The sequence below is a fragment of the Poecilia formosa genome, unplaced genomic scaffold, assembly GCF_000485575.1.
Source record: "Poecilia formosa unplaced genomic scaffold, Poecilia_formosa-5.1.2 Scaffold111, whole genome shotgun sequence".
In the NCBI taxonomy this organism is placed as follows: domain Eukaryota; kingdom Metazoa; phylum Chordata; class Actinopteri; order Cyprinodontiformes; family Poeciliidae; genus Poecilia; species Poecilia formosa.
In genome coordinates, this window is record NW_006800050.1 from 78953 (window position 1) to 98762 (window position 19810).

Consider the following 19810-nt stretch of genomic DNA (forward strand, 5'->3'; position numbering starts at 1 on the left):
TTTTTTTTTTATCTTTTCAAAGAGCGTGGCGTCTGGTTGATGTTTAAAAGCGGGGTAAACTCTCCCTCTGCGTCCTGCTGCGCCTCCTTTTCACATGGCAGCAGCTGTAACTGCGAGTTCCCGTCAACCTTAACTTTTTGAATCAGAGCTCAGCAATGTCTGCATGACTCATTCGTGTTGCATCACATGTGGCCGGCTCGCTCTCCCAAGCTGGATTCATTTTCATTTCTTGGATTAACGCAAAGTTCACACTGCGCCCATCCTGCTCCCCAGACAGGCTTTAAAGAAACCTCCTGAGATTTCTCATTTCACTCGCCGCCCTGAGCCGCTCGGCTGTGTGACAGTGTGATGTGGAGAAGACAAAGAAGGCAACACTCACCCGGCGTCCTGTGCTTCATGGGCCCGGATGATAGATAATAAGTTATTGTGTTGTAGAAAGTCACAGACTGCAGGGTAGCTGTTGAAGAAAGGAGACGTTTAGCTCACTCAAACGTCAAGAAAAGTCCCAGAAAGCCCCAAGAAAAACGATCAATGGCAAAAACTAAATAAGGCCAAAGGTATTATTGATTGAGCTCAAAGAAACGTCGGACAAACAGGCTAAATTTATTCCAGCGCCAACTGCAGCTCCTGCAGAGACATTTAGCCCAGGATTTTCTGGAAAATACACACAACATCCTGCACAAATACATACATTTATCTTTTACTGCTTTTTCACAATACAACATTCATTCATTTCTGCCAATACATCGCTTTATTTCATCGATTTAGAGCAAACAGAAGAAAAGATCTCTGACCATTCCTCTTTAGCTGCTTCCTCTCTGATATATGAAGAAAAATAACTTAAATTGTTTTTTTCTACTGCTTTGTGAAGTTATTTGCTTTGAACTTTGTTATCCTTAAATCCCACATTGCTGAGAATGAGAGAAAGAGAGAGAAAAAGAGAGAGAGAAGGAGAGAGAGACTTGAGCTTCTGCACCACTGCCTCATAAAATGAAAGAGATTAAATTTAAAATTTGCTACATTTAACCCACAAGTGAAAACGACTGGGAAAATGTGTTCGATGTTGTGGGAACGAAAGTCAATCAATAACAATATATAGACGCGTGATCAATATCAACAGATAAAATGTTCAATATTCGATGTGTAGAAAATTCACTTTACTCCAAACCAGAACCGCACAGCATTCTGGGAGATGCAGGCAGAGGAAAGGCTTCGAGCGTTTGCGGCTTGGTGGAATCGACCAACCGACTTGCTCCTTGGTTACCTAGCAACAAGCAGTTTCAAGTTCCCCCACAGCTATGGTTGCCTAGCAACGACCTATTGAGTAACTTGCACAGTCACAAGTGCTTAAAAATGAAATAAAAAAAACAAGGAATGTGGAGTGAAAACTGTGGACAAAACAGGAAGGTTTGGTAGGATTTAAAAACTAATTATTGTTGTTGGTTATTATCGATATTGACTGACTTGAAATGCTTGTAGTTTTTGAACTGATTGGTTTGTTTTCATTATTCACAGCATTTTAGTCTTAGTCTTTTCTGTTTGTCTTGTTGCTACATAAATGTAAATAGCTAGATCAATTAGTTACTGTAAAAAACAAACTAAATACACTACGTTTCAGTAAAATCTACTAACATGTTTTCTATACGTAAATTATTTAAATCAATTTAGATGTATTCTAGGTTACAAGAACACAATACGTGTTCCTCCACTAAATAAGACCAGTATTTTAGACCACTAAATAAGACATTTAATTTTTTTTTTTGCCATTTTCTGACCTTTTAAAATCAATACAAAATACAGTAGTATTTTTTCTACTGTGAAGATGTTCTTTCTTTCAAACAGAAGAATATCTGTTTGTTGCATATTACCAACAAAAAGATCCTAAAAAATGTTTTGTTAGCTGGAAAAGGTCTCTATTACAAATGGACATAAAAGTCTAGAAATATATTTTTTTCTCATTTTCCTTATTTTTAAATTTTTTTTCTTCTTTTTTTCTAGTTACAGAATTAAATATTGTTTGATTTTATCTTTTTTTTAGTGTGAAATTATGCTGCAGAAATAAAACACTAATTTCCTTTAGTGTTTTTATAAACTGTGGCCTCAAACATTTCTTTCACCGATAAAATGTTTTCCGTTTTAAACAAGACTGTACAGGAGCAGCGGGTTTGACCCCTCTTAAATGCTAAATAGCTTATTTTTCAATGAAATTATAATTTAAAAAAAGGGAGATGATTCATTTTAGGCTGCTTCTTCAACAAAAAAAAAAAGAAAAAAAAGAAGAAGAGCCATTTCTGGAAACTATTAGATGCAGTTTTATGCTCGTTTACTCTGTGAGCAGTAAAACCAAAAGCCTCACTGCCAACAATCAAACTGGAGCAAGTCGAGGCAGCTTTCATCCTGCAGCAGCGGCAGCAGCAGCAGCTGCTGCAGCGACTGCAGCCTCCTCTGAAGCCTCGTCTGCTCACAGTGAAAACCTCACAAGAAGAAATGTCACCGGCAAACAGCATGACTTGATTTTGCCTCATTTTGACTTTAAAAAAAACGGCGTTTCTGAGAAGAAAAATGATCGACACCCCCAGAGGATGTCGGGGGTTCGTGAATCATTTGTAATGAATAAAGTCATGAATGAGCGGCGGCGCTGCGTAACATCTGAAAAACATGAATGTGGAAGAACTTCTTACATCAAAAATGGACACTCTCTCTCTTTCTCCAAGTGATTTTTGGTTTGATAACATAACAGCCACTCAGTGTTGATCGCCGATCGTCTTTACTGTGTTTAATGCCAAAGATGTTTTATTTTGAATCAGCTGCTACTTGAAAATGTGTCCGTTTGTTGGTCTAAAGACAAAACGTATCACTTTGTGCTCGTTTCACCAGCGCCTGTTATAAACAGTCACTTGAAAAAATTTCAAGAATTCACAAACACCCTCGGATATCGAAACGTTTTTGGTTCAATCAAGTAATTTGCTGCGCTTGCTCGAAAAACACAAAGTTCTGCAATCCAAGCTCAAACACCCCTGCAGCATCGGCGCTCGGAGATGAACTCGACTCCCACACGCTGCAATCAGAACCGAGCCGCACGATTCTCTTTTGCAGCGAATCCTGCTGATTTCAAAGAAGCTTTTTAAAATGTAATCCCTGCTCTGCAATCAAGAAAACACAGTGGTTTCATAATGACATGCATCGCCACTTAAAACTATTCATGGTTGCTGAACTTTTGCACGTTTCGTCACAGACCTGTGGGTTATTCTGGGATTTTATGCGACAGGCCAACAAGTTGGTGCTCAAGTTTGAAGAGGAAAGAAACCATACATGGTTTAACTTTAATTTTTACTTTTACAAATAAAAACATGAAAAATCTGGCATGTGTAAGCATCCAGCGTTTGTGGATCTAGCTTCATACGTCTATACATCATTTCTGTCTATTCGTCTTTGCAAAGTAGCTCAATTAGATCAAACAGAGAAGAAATGTAATCTGTTTTGTTGAAATTACTTTGAATAGGCCATTCATTTGTAGTTATCTTCCTACCAAATCTGACCTGTTTCTCTAATCCTACTGGAGAAAAAAAACAAAAAACAAAACATTCCCACACCATAATGCTGCCACTACCATGTTTCACAATGGGAATGGTGAGTTCAGGGTGAAATGAAGTGTTAGTTTTCTGACCCACGTTGCATTTTTTTCTTCTGGTTTTGGTCGTATTTGACCAGATCATCATAAAAAGACACATTATTCTTTATTTCTCAACAAAAATGGTTTGTTAGCAGCAGGGTTCTTTGTACTCCTCCATCAAGGCCAGATTTGTGGAGTGCACAGTGCTGCTGTTAAATCCTGTTAAAGGTGCGGCACTTTATAACCTAACCTTGGTTTAAACTTTATTTCTTCCTGAGCTGCTCGCCGTCTTCCTTGACCTTCGTGATGTTGTTTTGCTCAGAAATGCTTTCTAACAAACCTCTGTTGTTTACAACAGAGAGGGCTACATGCAAACATGCACAACGTAGCGCTGCTCTATCACAGAGCTGAAACGATTCACTGTGATTCATTTATGAAAATAATCATAAACTAATTTAGTAATCGATTGTTAGCTGGAGCAGAGACTCAAAAAAAGACAATTTGCTGAAAGAGCAGCAAACTCAGTAGTGATTAAGCTAAAACTATACAAAAAATATAAACATTTTGCATTTAAGATAAAAAAAACAAAAACAAAACAAAACAAAAAAAAACCTTTTTTGCCTGCAGATGGTACAGATGATCCAACATAAAATAAAGGAAGGCTTTGCTGTTACATTTTGGGCAATATCTAAAAAAATAATAAAATTACTTTTTGCCTTTTCTTAATTTATTCTTATGTATGAAATAAGCTTTAAGGTAGTTAAATGAAAAATCTGCAGAATGTAAAAATTTTATTAAATGATAATCTGTCAGAATAATCGATTACAAAAACAATTGTTAGTTGCAGCGCAAATCTATCGTACAAAATTCCAGTAAAACACATTAAACTGTCGCTGCACAGAGACAAAATGTAATAAAGTTCCAGCAATTTGAATTATTTTGGAAAGGCGCTGAACTCTAAAAAAAGCAGAATCTTTGCTCCTCTTTATGCAGTTGGTTAGCGAGGATAATTCTTCAGAAATGAGGCCCATATTCATAAATAAAGATGTTTTTTTTGCCAGCTTTCATGAGCTAACCTTAGAAACTGACTGGATTAGCATAGAGCTCATCAACAATCTCTGCGAAAGAACATTTGAGATTTTTATAGCAACAACAAACAGCTGGATAAAGAGCTACAACATCTGGATAAAGAACTACAAGCAGATTATTAGAAATGAATGTGTTATTTGTTCTCTAATTCCCTGAAGCAGCAAAAGAAGAAGAAGACAAGAGCCAAATGTTGGTTTGTTGGACTGTAATTCAGCTTTCTGATTTCACTTTAGATTATTTTCTTTAATTAAATAGCATTAATAAAAGATTTTAAAAAAAGAAGAAAAAAATATAACGTTCCTGTAGGTCAGGATGTCAAACTCATTTTCATTTTGGGCCAAATCAGGATCCTGAAGGCCGGTTGAGCCAGACTGTATTGATAAAACCTGTTCACAAACTGTTAAAATATCAATGAATTCTTAAAATTAAATATTATTGAACGTCTTTCCAGTTCCTCCAGGATTTAGTGATTCTTTTTGTGATTTTTTTCCAATAAAAATCAAAGTGTTTGTAGTACTAATTTGGAAATATTTGTAATAAAAAATGTGACTTATTACTTGCTGTATAGATTATGGACTGTAATCTGACATTTATTAAGGCTGAGGCAGCTGTTTAATACAAGTAAGAATGTTTTTGACAATTTTTGAGAAAAATCTGCAATAAACTCCCAATTATATGCGCAAAAAAGTACAGGGATTTGTTGATTTTTGCGTGAATTTCCACTGTAATTCTCAAGAAACTGAAGAGACGGATTGATATAATTAGGCAGTAAAAAGATAAAAACTACACTCAGTCGATTGATGACATTCAGCCTCGAATCCAGAGGGCCACATAAAAAGCTACGGCGGGCCAGACCAGGCCCACGGGCCTCCAGTTTGACAGGTGTGCTTCAGGTTGACCGATCCGTGCGCTTTGTGGAGCCTGAAACAAAAAGCGAGCCTTTCAGAAGCACGCGCAATTTCATGCCTGAGTTACATTTGTGGACGTGTTCGGAGCAAGACGGCGGCGGCGGGGAAAGTCTGCAAGACAGGCGCAACCAAACAGGCTGATGGTTTCTGACTGGGAGCGCTGCGAGGAGCGAATCCGTTTCTCTCCCTCGGCGTCGAGCCGAAACCGTCTCAAAACTACGGAGAGCCAGCGTGACGCCAATTAGCGGCCGTCCCCCGGGCAGACGAGGCGTCGGACGCCGATGGAAACACGACGCGGGAGGAATTTCCACCCAAAAATGTCAGAGGGGTTAACTGGGCCGATTCCTGACATTAGCGTGATGCGTTTGAGGTGAAAAGGGGGCTGCATACCCCGCATTTCTTTCTGGTTTCAGCTGCATGAAAACACACCAGTGATGGACATTCCTGAGATAACAGAACCACTTGCGGACCTGAAATGAAACAGCTCATTGGGAGTAAGGAAAGACAACAATGTGTGCCCACAGTCGACGCACAATGAGTCACTTTATGAGCAGGTACATTAAAACACAATTAGGGAGGCAGCTATAAAACACCTGCCATCAAATAAATAAAAAGAGTCTGTTCTCGTTTAAAGCCTTGAGACATTTCTCACCACTTCTCCTGCCTGTGGCTCACCGAGGGCAAATAAGAGTCGCTCAGGCAATAATTGGAGTGGAGGGAGAAGCGAACGCATTCAGAGGAAGGACTGTGCCTCGTGCTAATGCACCACTTCATTACATTTTGTGACAGTGCAAGCTGCTAGCTCCCAGCTTTTCCTCCGCCTGTTCAGTTACTCGGCTCAGCCGACGGCGGCTGCAGAAATACCGGCGGCGGTCGGAGGAGGGGCCTCAGGGAAACGCAGCGTCACTGGCTGCCGTTCCGTTAGTCGTAGCATTTATTTTCAAAATTTGAGAAGAAATTTGGTTTAATGAAAACACGTACATTTTGAAAACACTCGTGTTTTTAGATAAAAAGCTGTTGCTCTAGGACAGGGGTGTCAAACTCATTTTCATTTTGGGCCGAATCAAAAATGTGAATGTTCTTAAAGGGCCGGTTGTCCTAGAATCCATTGGTAAAACCAACAGAACTGTTCAAATATCAATAAATAGCTGTTCCTCCAGGGTTTTGTGATTATTTTAATAGGTCTTTTGCAATCAAAATTACAGATTTTGTGGTGAATATTTTTTAACAATATTTGCGCTAATGTATGACGTTAAATGTGAGTCTTTATCGCTCACCGTATCAGTTACGGATTCAATCTTTTTGACCAATTTTGAGAAAATTTGCAGTGAAATCAGGAAAAAATTTGGAAATTTGTTGATTTTGTGTGATTTTTGCAGATTTGTGAAAAACTGGAAGGACTTATTGACCAGAGGGCCACATAAAAAGCTACAGTGGGCCGAATCTGGCCCATGGGCCTCCAGTTTGACACCTGTGGTACAGGATGTGTTGACAGGACTTTTATGACATATTAAAATAAACCTGTCTCATTTGGTGTGACCCTGTACGATGCAGACTCACAGATGTGCAAAGGTTATTTGGGTGAATCTCTAATCGAGTCGCACAACGCCTTTGAAACGACTGGCTGACTCACACCAATGTGTAAGGCTACTGGAATAATCTAAACTTCATTCATCATACTGTAAAATATAGCTGTGGCTTGCATAAGCAGTTCAATCCCAGCAGCATAATGAAGCTCCTAACTCACCGGCTGCCTCTCTAAATCCTGACGGCAACCTTCAGAGGCAGAGGAAGAACAACCACGACACAAACAATAAACGTCCTGGGAGACGCAGAGCCTACCTGTAGAAATAGGAGCAGCCTCTCACTGTGTTGTGTGTGAAGTGCTCCTGGCTCTTCTCGTTCCCAAAGTCCTCCAGCGGGTCCGACCACAGCAGATCGCACATCGGCCCGTAAGCTGGCGGCTCTTTGAATCTGTCTAGCTGTGGAGGAAAACACGAGGCTCCTGTGAACGTTTCCTTTTAGCTGCAGCTTAGCACGTAATTAAATCGCCGCTTGATCAATATTAAACCATACACAGAGAGGATGTCAAAGAAAGAATCAATCTTGCAGTTTAGAGATGGATGAAGTAAAAAAAAAAAAAAAATCTTTTTCTATGAGCGTAAACGGCTTTACTTTCAGGAAATTTGGCTCTTTTTTAAACTGAAGCTTGTTCGTGACTATGCAGGCCGCATGATGGACACTTTGCCGGAGCAAATGCTGTTATGCATGCCCTCCGATTGCAGCCGCAAACTCCATTTAGATTTATTGAATTAGTCTGAGAGAAGGAACTTCTTCTTCTCCCTCCACATTTCTTTCATTCAGAAGAAAGAGCAACGCTGGACACTACTTTATGAGTTACAAGCAAGGTGACTAACTCTTTGTCCCATTTGTGAAGCAATTAAGAAACACCTGCTGATTAAACAAACACAGAGAAACAGTAAAGCAGCTATAAAACCATGTCAGGTCGTATACATACTTTCCTGATGTCGTCAAGATTTGTGATTTCTGGAGACAGTCCTCCGTGTACACACAGGAACTGCTGGTTCATAAGCGCAGCCAGGGGAAGGCAGTCGAAGGCGTCCATACATGCGTCATACACCCTCTCTGAATACTTAATTTTACCTGTCAGGGAGGAGGGAGGGGAGCACAGGGCAGGAACAAGAAAACAGCACGCCAAGTCAAACAAACCTGCTCTCCAACACTGGGGCAGTGTCCGGCATGGAAACGCTTTCTCAACACTGGCAAAAAGAAAACGTCCCGAAAACAGTTTCAGAAGAACACAATGTAAATGTCATTTATGCCGATTCCCGCTCCGACTAAGTCCAATAAAAACAGCTCTGACACGGGTAAACACCAATAAAAGGTGAAATATGCCGTTTTTCTTAAGAGACTATTACTTCAACTGTGTAGGGACTTGAAAGCGATAGTTTAGGTTGTTTGAGGAGGCTTTGCAGAGTGCTTATGAGTAGCCAGTATTTTACATGCAGGGAACAGTAGTCCCAACTTTTTAATGTCAAAGACAGAAATGAGGAATTTGAGGAGAAAATGTCCGCCCCTAAAGCAGTTCAATCTAAAAACTTTTGCTTGCAACAAATTATCTTTACTCCAAATGTAACTTTTGCATAACAGTTTTTCACAATCGTAATTGTTAGCCTCGTCCCAGGTAGTTGTTAATATTTTCTAAACGTTTGAACAGCTAAGCTTTCACTGAGCCTGATGAATAACTTATTAATTTATTTTAGTCTCTGCCAAGAAAGAAGTTGAATGACTCAAGTAATTAATTACTGAATATATTCAGAAGCCTAATTAATTCCTAGCAGCTACCTAGAACTGAGAGCTGCTAGAGTGGCTAACAGAAGCGGCTAGCGCATCTTCTGTTAGCGCTTATTGCATCTTCAGGTAGCTGTCCGCCTGGTTCTGGAAACCCTAGCCCTAAGAAATTGTTTATCTGGCTCTAAATAACTCTAAATCTGGCTTAGAGGAGCTTTCAATTTGGTTGTAGCTAATTGTAAGCAAGGTTTTGACTAGCCATGCTCAGATTAGCTGCTAGTGTGGTTTAGAGAAGCTGCTAGCTTGGCTCCGTGTGACTGTATGACTGTGGCTGTTAGCTCAACTCTGGAACATGTAAGCCAGTTTCTGGACAGCTGCTAGCTTAGAGTAGCTGTTAGGGTAAAATGGCTCCAAGTGTCTTTTAGCCTGACTCTAGGTAGCCGTTAGCCTGGTTCAGGCTAGTGGCTGGCCTGAGTCCAAGTAATTGTTAGCCTAGTTCTAGATAATTGTACATCTAAAATGAGCTCAATCCAATATTGTCAAAGAAGCATTAAGAACAATGAAAACTACTTTACTTACATTCCTGCTTAAATGTGAAATACTCTGTTAAATGTCGACATTCGTGATTCCCACGCAGCAAAAACAGTGTTTTGGGGTATAGGATCTTTAAGGCCCACAAGTAGAGCACACACTGTAACAAGAAAGAACAAAAATAAGAGCAGAACAGTTGGCTTTTCATCTCTCCTAATGCTAAAAGCAAAAGCTATCATGTCAAACATCGTCAGTTTCACGGAAAAGTAAATTCTGCTCACACTGAAATATTAAAGCTGCACATTTTGTGGCGCATTTCAGGGTTGCAAGACTCAGAAAAATGAAACATCACATTCAAAATGAAACACCCGACCAGACAAGAATAGCACAGGCTATAAAAATATCTCATATACATGTACTTTTTATTATTAAAGCATTTCCAGAGATAAGGCCGCAATAAACATATATATTGGTTATAAAGTCCTATACTTCAAACATGTATTTTGTGGAATATTAAAACTCTCTCAACATAATCCTCAGCTCCACTGTGACATTTGCGATCCAGGCTGCACTTGAAATGATCATAAAAGTGTTTTATCACTGCAATATCTGCAGCCTGATTTCATCTATGCTCAGAGAAAGCTATTAATAAACCAAGCTTTTGTCACACACATGGCGAGCATCGCGCTCGATTAGGAACAATAACAAACACACGGACTCACTTCAATACTGAAATACCCTCTGTCTACGTAGTCCCCAAGGAAAAGGTAGCGTGTGGATGCTGGTGATCCTCCTACTTCAAACAGCTTCATTAGGTCAAAGAACTGCCCGTGGATGTCTCCGCAAACTGGAAATATGTCAGGAAGAAGACAACAGTGTGTCAGTACAAAGGCTGGAAACGGATGAAAGTAGCGTTACGATTGTGAGAGAGTGTTTGCATGTTTCCATGATTTTCATCAGGTAGTTAGGAGCTGAGAATCAAATAAGAAAGATCTCTGAAGTCGCACATTTGAGGAGAAAATAAACTCTAGTTTAAATGGTGCTGCTCCTGTTTTTCCCTATTCAGGCTAGATGCAACATTTATTTTCCAAATCCACTCCCAATGTTTTAATACTTTTACTCAAAAGGAGCAGACACATTTTGAAATGATTCTGACTGACATTTCTTCAGGATTTCTGAAAATTATAAAAGTTTTCTTCAGAAGTTTACGAACATTACGGTCCAGTATGTCTGGAAAAAAAAAAAGTAAAGAAATGTGGGATGAATCACATTGAAGTATTGTATGTCCAGTGCAGTCAGCATGAGGTTGTCTCAGCATGAAAAGCTTAGACAAAAATGCAGTGGTGTCATTTACAGAAAGATTTCAAATAAAGAAATACAAATATCAATAAGTGCTTTTATTGAAAAGAGAAAACCCACAATCATTAATACTACTTCATTTTTTTTTTATTCTTGAAAAAGCCTTTAGCCACTAAATTATAATATTGTTGTTAAAACTATTAATCTGATATTAGCTGGGCTACCAGGTCAAGCAGAGTGATGGAAGATGATTTTTTTTTGGGAGGTCCAAATATATTTCCAAATTGGCACATTTGTGTTTCACATAAGCACAAGAAAAATATATTAGACTTTCTTCAGCTTACCATTTAGCAACAGGTTAGGGAGGGGCAGCTATGCTACATTTAAGTTTGAAATCATTGCTCTCTTAAAATAAAATGTAGATTTGTGTCAAATGAATCCGTCCTTTTTCTATAAGCATAGAAAAAGTTAGTTGACAAACATATAAACATTAGTATGCTAGCATGTGATGACTATGCCAGCTTGTTATCATAATAGACTCTCTTAGGTTAATGTTAGCAAAGGTACAAGTGTTAGCCAAGATGCAAAACATTTGCATGTTAGCAAGTTTTATCATTGGCACAAAATCTGTTAGCGCAGTAGATAGCTTATGTATTGTTAGCTAAAAAAATTAGAAATTAGAGTAAATACTAGCAAATTATACATATATTTCACCCATCTACAACATACTAGATGTTGGTGTGAGATGATGGCAGATGTTAGCTAATAGCATATAGATGCTGGAAACAAAGCAAATAGTGTTGGCTACAGTTAGCTAACATGCTAGCATTTGCCAAAACGCCATTATTAGCATGCTACCTAAAGTTAGCATGTTAGTTGTTGATCTCATAAGCTTGCTAGCTTGTTGGTTAATGTTAGCACGTTTACAAAATTGAGCATAATACCTCATTTCAGTATTATAAATATATATTTTTTTAATTGAAAGTTATTTGCTAAGTTTTGTAATAGCTTAATTGTTTACAAAGGTAAGGCAAAGAACAACAGTATGAAACACGTTGGAAGCACCAGCTTTAGAAATCTTTCTAGTTTATATAAAATAATAATTCACGATAAATCTATTGTCGGCAATGCATCTCCATTCCTGTGGAAATGCTTTACTGCAACTGTTTATTGTAACGTGCGTGTTGTTTTTGTTCTTTGAGACAGCAGGACAGATGTCAATTTTATTGATTTCTAAACCTTTCATGCAAGTTTGTGTGTGTTAACTGAATACAAATTGTGTTTGTCAAAGCAATTACAGACAGAACATTTAGCCAATGTTAACGGCGAAGTTTGCTACTACCTGAAATCCCAGTGCAATCATGGCTGCTCAACATAACACGTATAGTTACAAACACAGAGCGGGCAGCTGTTAAATACCACCAGGGGAGCTTTCTGGGATGAAAACATCTGCGTCAGAAATGGGCTACCACAAATGATTCACCCCAGATCAGTTTGCTATCACATTATAAGATTCTATACTCTATTACTCCCTGTGGAGACGGGAGCAGCCAATGCCAGAGCAGATTTGCTGCTTACAGCAGAGCCAACTGTCAGGCTGCATATGAAACCGTCTGATTAAAAAGCCTTTCATACAGCTGCCAGTTTTATGGACGCAATAAAAGGTCAGTGCAAGGGTGGGGTATCCCGAAATTTACTACTTTTTCTTCACCTCGTCTCATCTGTCAGATGATTTATTCCTGCAAAATGACTATGTTTCTAATTTAGAAAAATGTTAATATCTAAATCCTCTGCAAAATGTTAACTCACTCATGCTGAAGTTGTGCTGCAGATAGTCTTAATCCTTTAAAAACTAAGTTTCAAATCTCTGCCTGGATATTTTGGTTATTTTAATTGTACGCAGTTCTTTAAATGTCCTGTGAGTTAATATATATTTGCCCATTTATCCGTAGCAACTGGAAGTTTCAATATCGAGCAAGTTATTTTCACAATTTACCGTCTATTAAAAGAGCACCCCTCAGATTAATTTCACTGCCTAATACAGTGGGAGTGAAATTACCGTAATAACCTGAGATTGGCTGGAAAGCACAACGTCTCCCCTTTCAGAAACAGTTTGAATTTTTCAGGTAGCGCAACGTGTGGCGGAATTACGGTACTGCAACTTTGGTTGGATCATCTGTGACACGTTTGGTCTGGAAAGGTTAAGCAGAGCTGAAAATTAAATAAAGAAAAGAAAAGCTAATCTAAATTGTTAGGGGAAGCCAATAACGATGCACGTGCATGAAAAAAAAAATAACAAAAAGGAGATAATTTTTACTTTCAGACATTTCTCCTACTGCAGTATGACAGCTGCAGCTCCGTTAGTGTAGAGAAAAAAGCAGCTCGGGGTTAAAATCACTCAAAAGTTACAAGGCATTCACACATCTGATACCACAAAAAGTCACGAGACACTTTTGTTTACTTCTGCCATAACGTCAGAACTGAAGCAACGACAAAAGTATCATAAAAAGTCTTGCAACAGATGGTACATCCCTCTGAACTTATAAGGACAGAGTCCGTCTGGGATTGCATGAAAAGGAAGAGGCACACCCTAAATTTTCAGAACAACTGCGGTAAGTTCTTGGAACAGCCTAAGTAAATACAGTGGTGCGTTCACCTTGGTTTTACGTTTCACTGCACACCAAGAGACAATCATGTTAGGGTTTTTTCCCCCCTCAATAATTTGGTTTAATTTGTAAATATGCATAGATTCTTACATTCCTTTTCTGAAAACAGAATCCAGGGTGGGAGGAAAAGTTGCACTGCTTTCAGCTCAGACGCATCTGGAAAGGATCATCTCAGCCATAGAGAGCATGGAAGATGAAAAACTGGCAATCTACATATTTCTGTGGGAAATGTAGACGGCGTGGCCCATAATCACCATCCAAATGGCGCGGCGTTCTGGGATGGTATAGGGTAACCTTGGCACAGGTAATCTGAGGTTTCACTGTGGCTGCATCAGCACAGAAACGATCAGACGCTTTAGAGCAACGCATGCTCCCCACAAGCTTCACGACTTCAATGTTTGATTTTGTCATCCGTCATATTCTGAATTATTTTGAACGACAAATGTTAGCTCAGCATCCCTGATTTGTTTGTGCTTCACTTTCCCAAACAGCTGATCTGTGATCAGAATTTCAAAAAAAAAAAAAAAACTACAGGTGAGAATTGATTCACTTTTATGCAGCTCAAGATTTTTCCAAGTTGTTAAGATTTATAACACTGCATCTGTTTTTGCTGCATTTCTGCTATAGATAATAATTATAAAGTGGAGTTATGTCTTCATCTTATTTAGCCAATTGATAGTAAAATTTACCCAACATCAGGAAGACCAGATGACTGTTTATTATCCATTTATACATAAAAACGTCTACAGGGATGTACTAACTTGTGGCCACGGCTGTATGAACATCGCTTAGCATCAAAATGAAAAGATGCATTTAACTTTTCTGTAAATATAAATGTAACTGTATAAAAGTGAAAATCTGTAAGTTTTCAGTCACTAAATCCAAACTGTGCCGCTTCCATTAAGTGGAACTAAATCCGACCTGATTGTTGTCAAAGCGTTTGCAGACTGAACGGTCGCGTCGCATTTTATCCGTTAATGCTTCTGTAATCAATGCGCTGCTGTGTGAAGTCTACGTCCTTCTGCTGCGCACGCAGGTCGCTCTGGGGTTGTAAACCGTTCACACAGGAGTACAAATCAATAAGTAGATGTGTTGATATTTACTGTGAAAGTAGAAGGAAATCAAGAAGGTTTGAAAATATGAGCACTATGTGACATTTTTGTCAGTGGACTTTAATTTAAAAGTCGTAGTTTTGTCCTAATTTATCTCTGTATTGTAGTTGGGGACCGCTCAAAATTAGTCCAGGGGCTGCAAAATGGTCCCCAGGCCTCACTTTGAACACCCTCGCTTTAAACCAGGGGTGTCAAACTCATTTTCATTTTGGGCCAAATCAAAAATCTGAATGTTCTTAAAGGGCTGGTTGTGCCAGAATCTACTGATAAAACCAATTAAATTGTTAAAATATCAATAAATAGCTGTTCCTCCAGGGTTTTGGGATTGTTTTAGTGTATTATGGAGATGAAAAGACAGATTTTGTGGTGAATATTAAGTAATTCTTGCTAGGATGTTTTACAATATTTGCACTAATGTGTGATGTGAAATGCGACTCTCTATCTCAACACAGAAAATCTGCAGTAAAATCAGGAACTGCAGTAAAATCTGCATTTTGACTAAAGTACAGCTTTTTATTTCTCAGTTTACGTTTTAATGATGTTTTTTAAATCTCTTTCCAATGTTTTTTTTAAATCTCTTTCTGTTTTTATTTTAATTATGTAAAGCACTTTGAAATGCCTTGCTGCTGAAATGTGCTATACAAATAAAATTTGATTAATTGATTGATTGAAAAAAAAAATCTAAATTTGTTGATTTTGTGTGAATTTTGCAGATTTGTGAAAAACTGGAAGGACTTAATGATGAAATCTGGAGTCCGGAAGGCCACATAAAAAGCTACAGTGGGCCAGATTCGGCCCCCGGGCCTTGAGTTTGACACCTGTGCTCTAAACATAAATTTACTAAAACAGAAGCAGTGCTATTCTTGTTTTTACAAACTTATAAACTTGACCCTCAGTCATTAGTTAAGAGTCAATTAAATATTTAAAAAGGTAAATCTTTGTTATTTTGGCTCTCTGTCCCTCATGAAGCAGCTTATTTGACTCATTAAGTCATCTTTATCAGTGTTGAAAACAATAATTACATTTAATAGATCTAAATAAAGTCTTCCCAGTTCATGTAACAACTTTAGAAAAGGTCTTTTCCCCCCCTGAGCGATGCAATAATCTCCACCTAGATATAAATCAGCAAAATTCACGGACAGCAGCAACAACCAGGAGGTTGATCCTTCATATCTCCATGTTTTCAGGTCATCTAGTCGACGCGTAAGGGAAAAACCGGGACATTTCCCAAAGCGCGAACAGATTTGGATGCAATTTATACAAAAAAACTTGCGTTTCTCAAAGCTTTACGAACTGAATCTCACAGCAAGAAACACAATTAGACTCAGGTAGAAAAGAGAAAATCCGACGCTGTGATACCCAATTAGAGGAAGCGGGACAGCATTCAAGAGCAATTATCCCAAGTTATGAGACTCATGAGACGGCTCTGAGAATCCTCTCTCCTTGACTGCGTCGTAAACCTCTGCTTTACCCGCCGTCTTTTATTAAACCCACACTGCAGCGTCGTTTAAATCCACAGCAGAGACTGACTTCAAGAAACAGAAAGGAACCTTATTATTTTCCGTTTGATTTCTGCAGATATCGTCATTCTTTTCATTTCCTCTCCATTTGCGTCCACGACGCACGCACCGCTTGCCTATTTTAGATTTGTTGTTAAGCTTCAGAGGAAATTGTTTTAATGGAAGAATTAAGAAAAAGAAAGAAAAAAAAGACGTTGAATGTGTAATTTTTAAAGGCAGCGAGAGAAAAAAAAATCAAGTCAAACAATGCATTTCTAGGCAAGATAATTAGTCTCTTTTGTTTGCATCAGGCGTACCGAGAATACTAATTTTCTTAAAAACAGATTTGAGCTTTCACTATTTGCATTTATAAAAACATTTAAAAAAGGGACAAAAACATTGTTTTCAACTGTGCAACAGGCGTTAGTACCGTTTGTCAATAATACCAATTTAGAAGCAAATAAATTAAATTCAAAAAATCAACAATTTGCAACAAATCTGAATAAGCCTCTGACTGAAGACTGAACAGTTTAATATCTGTGATGGTTGGAGCTTCCTCCAATCAATTGATAATATTGATATTTTGAAACCATTTTAAAGTAACGATGATGGCGTCATAATGTAAGTCCACCCTCTCAAAGACTAATACATTTTTAAATTTTGTAATGAATGCTTCATACTGGAACTGGAAGACATTTTAAATATCCAAAATAAAACACACACACACACAAAAAAAACAATAAATAAAAGAAATAAAGAATACACACAAACCAAAACCATAAATAAAATGAAATATAAAGTCTCTGCAAACAAAAACTGTCTTTTAAAAATATTAATAATCAGAATGGAAATTATTAAGCTCACCTTAATTACTTGATCAATTATCTTACTTAAATATTTTCTAAAATGTTCTAATATAAAGACATAACTCACAAATACAGTCCAGATTCTGTCATATTACGGTTTTCAAACGTCTGTAGAGAAGACTTGGAAAACGCAACATTTAATTACATCTTTTTGAGAAATTCAAGGATAGGGATGAAGCTGTGGCTGTAATTAAAAAATGTTGAATCAGAAACGCATTTCGCTCTTTGTAATGTCACACTGGGAGAAGAGAACTTGATGTTTTCAAGTTAATTCTCATGTAATTTGTTCATTTTACAGACACGGACATTAAAAAACTGAAAATAAGCAACGCCATGGAAGGAGTTGGAGTCGAACAAAATGTTACGCTTACTATAGAAGCGCATTAAAACCACTGATACTTTAAAATCCCAGCCTGCTTTGCATCAAGTTACACAAAAAGAAATCTAAATAATTTCTAATTGTTAGTCATATTTTCCCAGTTCATACTACTACTTTAGTATAATCCATTTGTCACAGGATACATGCTGACTACGATGCATTGTGCTTCACATGCTGGTTTATCTTGAGGATTTTGTGGCGTTAAGGCTGGTTATCGCCATGGAAACATCCCAGGATTTGGATCCTTTCAATAATGGCAGCTTCAACCAAACCAAACAAAACAAAAAGGAAAACACTAACCTGCTTCTGACCTGATAAAGGGCATAAATGAGCATCACACAATGCTGCAGATGGAAAAGATAAACATATACTTTATAAAACTTCATGTCACAATCAGCAATAAATCAATTAATTGCATGAAAATTAAAACAAACAATCATTTTAATTTGGACTACTTTTTGTTTTTCCAATTTGAAGACAAGGGTCTTCCAGTTGGTGCTTATATAGACTTCATAAATAATTTTATTTGTTGTTTCAGTTGTTCTGTTGGATATTTAAAATGACTTCCAATTCCAGTGTTAAATGTTCAATTTAAAGTTTATTGATCTCTGGGAGTGCATTATTATGCCATTAACGTTATATTACTTGAAAATGGTCTCAAAAAAATAACACAAAAGCTTCTGGGACAATTTATTGTCCAGGAACATTTTTTAGAGTTGTTTAAGGATTTATGTAGAGCACAGTTGTCAAACTGGAGGCCTGGGGGCCAAACCTGGCCCGCTGTAGCTTTTCATGTGGCCCTCTGGACTCCAGATTACATCAATAAGTCCTTCCAGTTTTTCACAAATCTGCAAAAATCACACAAAATCAACAAACTTCTACATTTTTTCCTGATTTTATTGCAAATTTTCTCAAAATTGGTCAAAAACATTGAATAATTAAAAACATTTCTTAATATTCACCACAAAATCTGTAATTTTGATTGAAAACGAAAAACAAAACAAAACAAAAAAAACCCACTAAAACAACCCCAAAACCTTGGAGGAACAGCTATTTACTGATATTTTAAGTTTTATTGGTTTTATCAACAGATTCTGGTACAACAGGCCCTGTAATAACATTTAGATTTTTGATTCGGCCCAAAATGACACCACCGATGTAGAAAAACATGTTAAAAAAATGGCGATTTTTCCAACAGCGTGGTGAGAGGTGCACATGAAGCTGACCTTTAGGGGAGCTGGGAAGACTAAGAAACGAGAGGCTGATGCTGACGGTTCAATTTCTAGCCAAAGACTTGATTTGATGGTCGCTCTGAATCGCAGTCAATGCATCTGCGGACGCCGCTGATCGATGCAAGACAAACACAAGCAGCGGCTCCCTCCTCCAGCTCGGCGCTCCACTTCATCAGCAGCAAACACACAATCCTCCCCATCGCTCTGCTCCAGTACACCTACAGACACGCTTCGCCTCCCTCCCTCTTGTCACACAGCACACAAAAACGAGGTGAGAAGCAAAGCCCACATAAGAAGAGCAGGTGGGAGTACATTATCTGGAGTGAGAAACAATTCGTTCTGGCCATCTCCTGCTTGTGTGCTGAAGTGATTCCCCCAGAGTAGCAGCGTATCGGCGGGCAGCAGCTACTGAGTGGGTGGTGGGCATTACACAACCTGGCTTCAGAACCTACACAGGCCACTCCAAAAGGCCAGGCGCATTGAGCGGCCGTGCCAGATCGTGTTTTGATTGAGACGGGGCACGGTAACCATAATACCCGCGGTTTTATGATGCCTCTCTCTGAGAGCCCACATCCTGAACGGCACGGCGTTATGCAAAGGCGGAGCTTACAATCCGTTTCTGAACGTCTATCTGTCTGCCGTGTTCATCTGAAAAGCAGAAATTAAACAATAAACAGTAATAGTTAGAGTTAAGATGGGGGTTTAGGTAAGTTGATTTGAAATGATAAAAGGTTGAGGAAGTCCCTTTTCATCCACAGGAAGAAAAATGAAAATATTCCTGTCAAAATTTCAGAGTTTTTACAAACAAATCGAGATTTTTTTTTTAAAGAAAACATCTTTCGCCAGTTTTTACAGAAGAAAATGTAATAGAGGGATGAAAAAAGAAAACATGGACAGAGATTGGTAAATTAATTTAAGGATAAATGGCTGGATGATGGGAGGAAAAAGGATGGATGATGGTAAGAAAAAGGATGGATGATGGGAGAAAGGATGGATGATGGGAGAAAGGATGGATGATGGAAGAAAAAGGACAGATGATGGTAAGAAAAAAAGGATGGATGATGGGAGAAAAAGGATGGATGATGGAAGAAAGGATGGATGATGGAAGAAAAAGGATGGATGATGGAAGAAAAAGGATGGATGATGGAAGAAAAAGGATGGATGATGGGAGAAAAAGGATGGATGATGGTAAGAAAAAGGATGGATGATGGAAGAAAAAGGATGGATGATGGGAGAAAAAGGATGGATGATGGGAGAAAAAGGATGGATGATGGTAAGAAAAAGGATGGATGATGGAAGAAAAA

General features: G+C 38.3%; 1 protein-coding gene across 3 annotated transcripts in view; it reads right to left on the reverse strand.

Moving 5' to 3' along the window:
• Nucleotides 1–19810, reverse strand: part of LOC103143385 (serine/threonine-protein phosphatase 2B catalytic subunit alpha isoform) — a 101918-nt gene that overhangs the window by 27666 nt on the left and 54442 nt on the right. For all 3 annotated transcript variants that reach the window (XM_007559902.2, XM_007559901.2, XM_016675224.1), the window contains exons 3-7: nucleotides 10176–10300; nucleotides 9502–9613; nucleotides 8129–8274; nucleotides 7453–7592; nucleotides 380–457 (exon numbers count right to left, since the gene is read on the reverse strand). In XM_007559902.2, the coding sequence (XP_007559964.1) occupies nucleotides 380–457; nucleotides 7453–7592; nucleotides 8129–8274; nucleotides 9502–9613; nucleotides 10176–10300 (601 nt within the window). The remainder of the gene's footprint in view (nucleotides 1–379; nucleotides 458–7452; nucleotides 7593–8128; nucleotides 8275–9501; nucleotides 9614–10175; nucleotides 10301–19810) is intronic.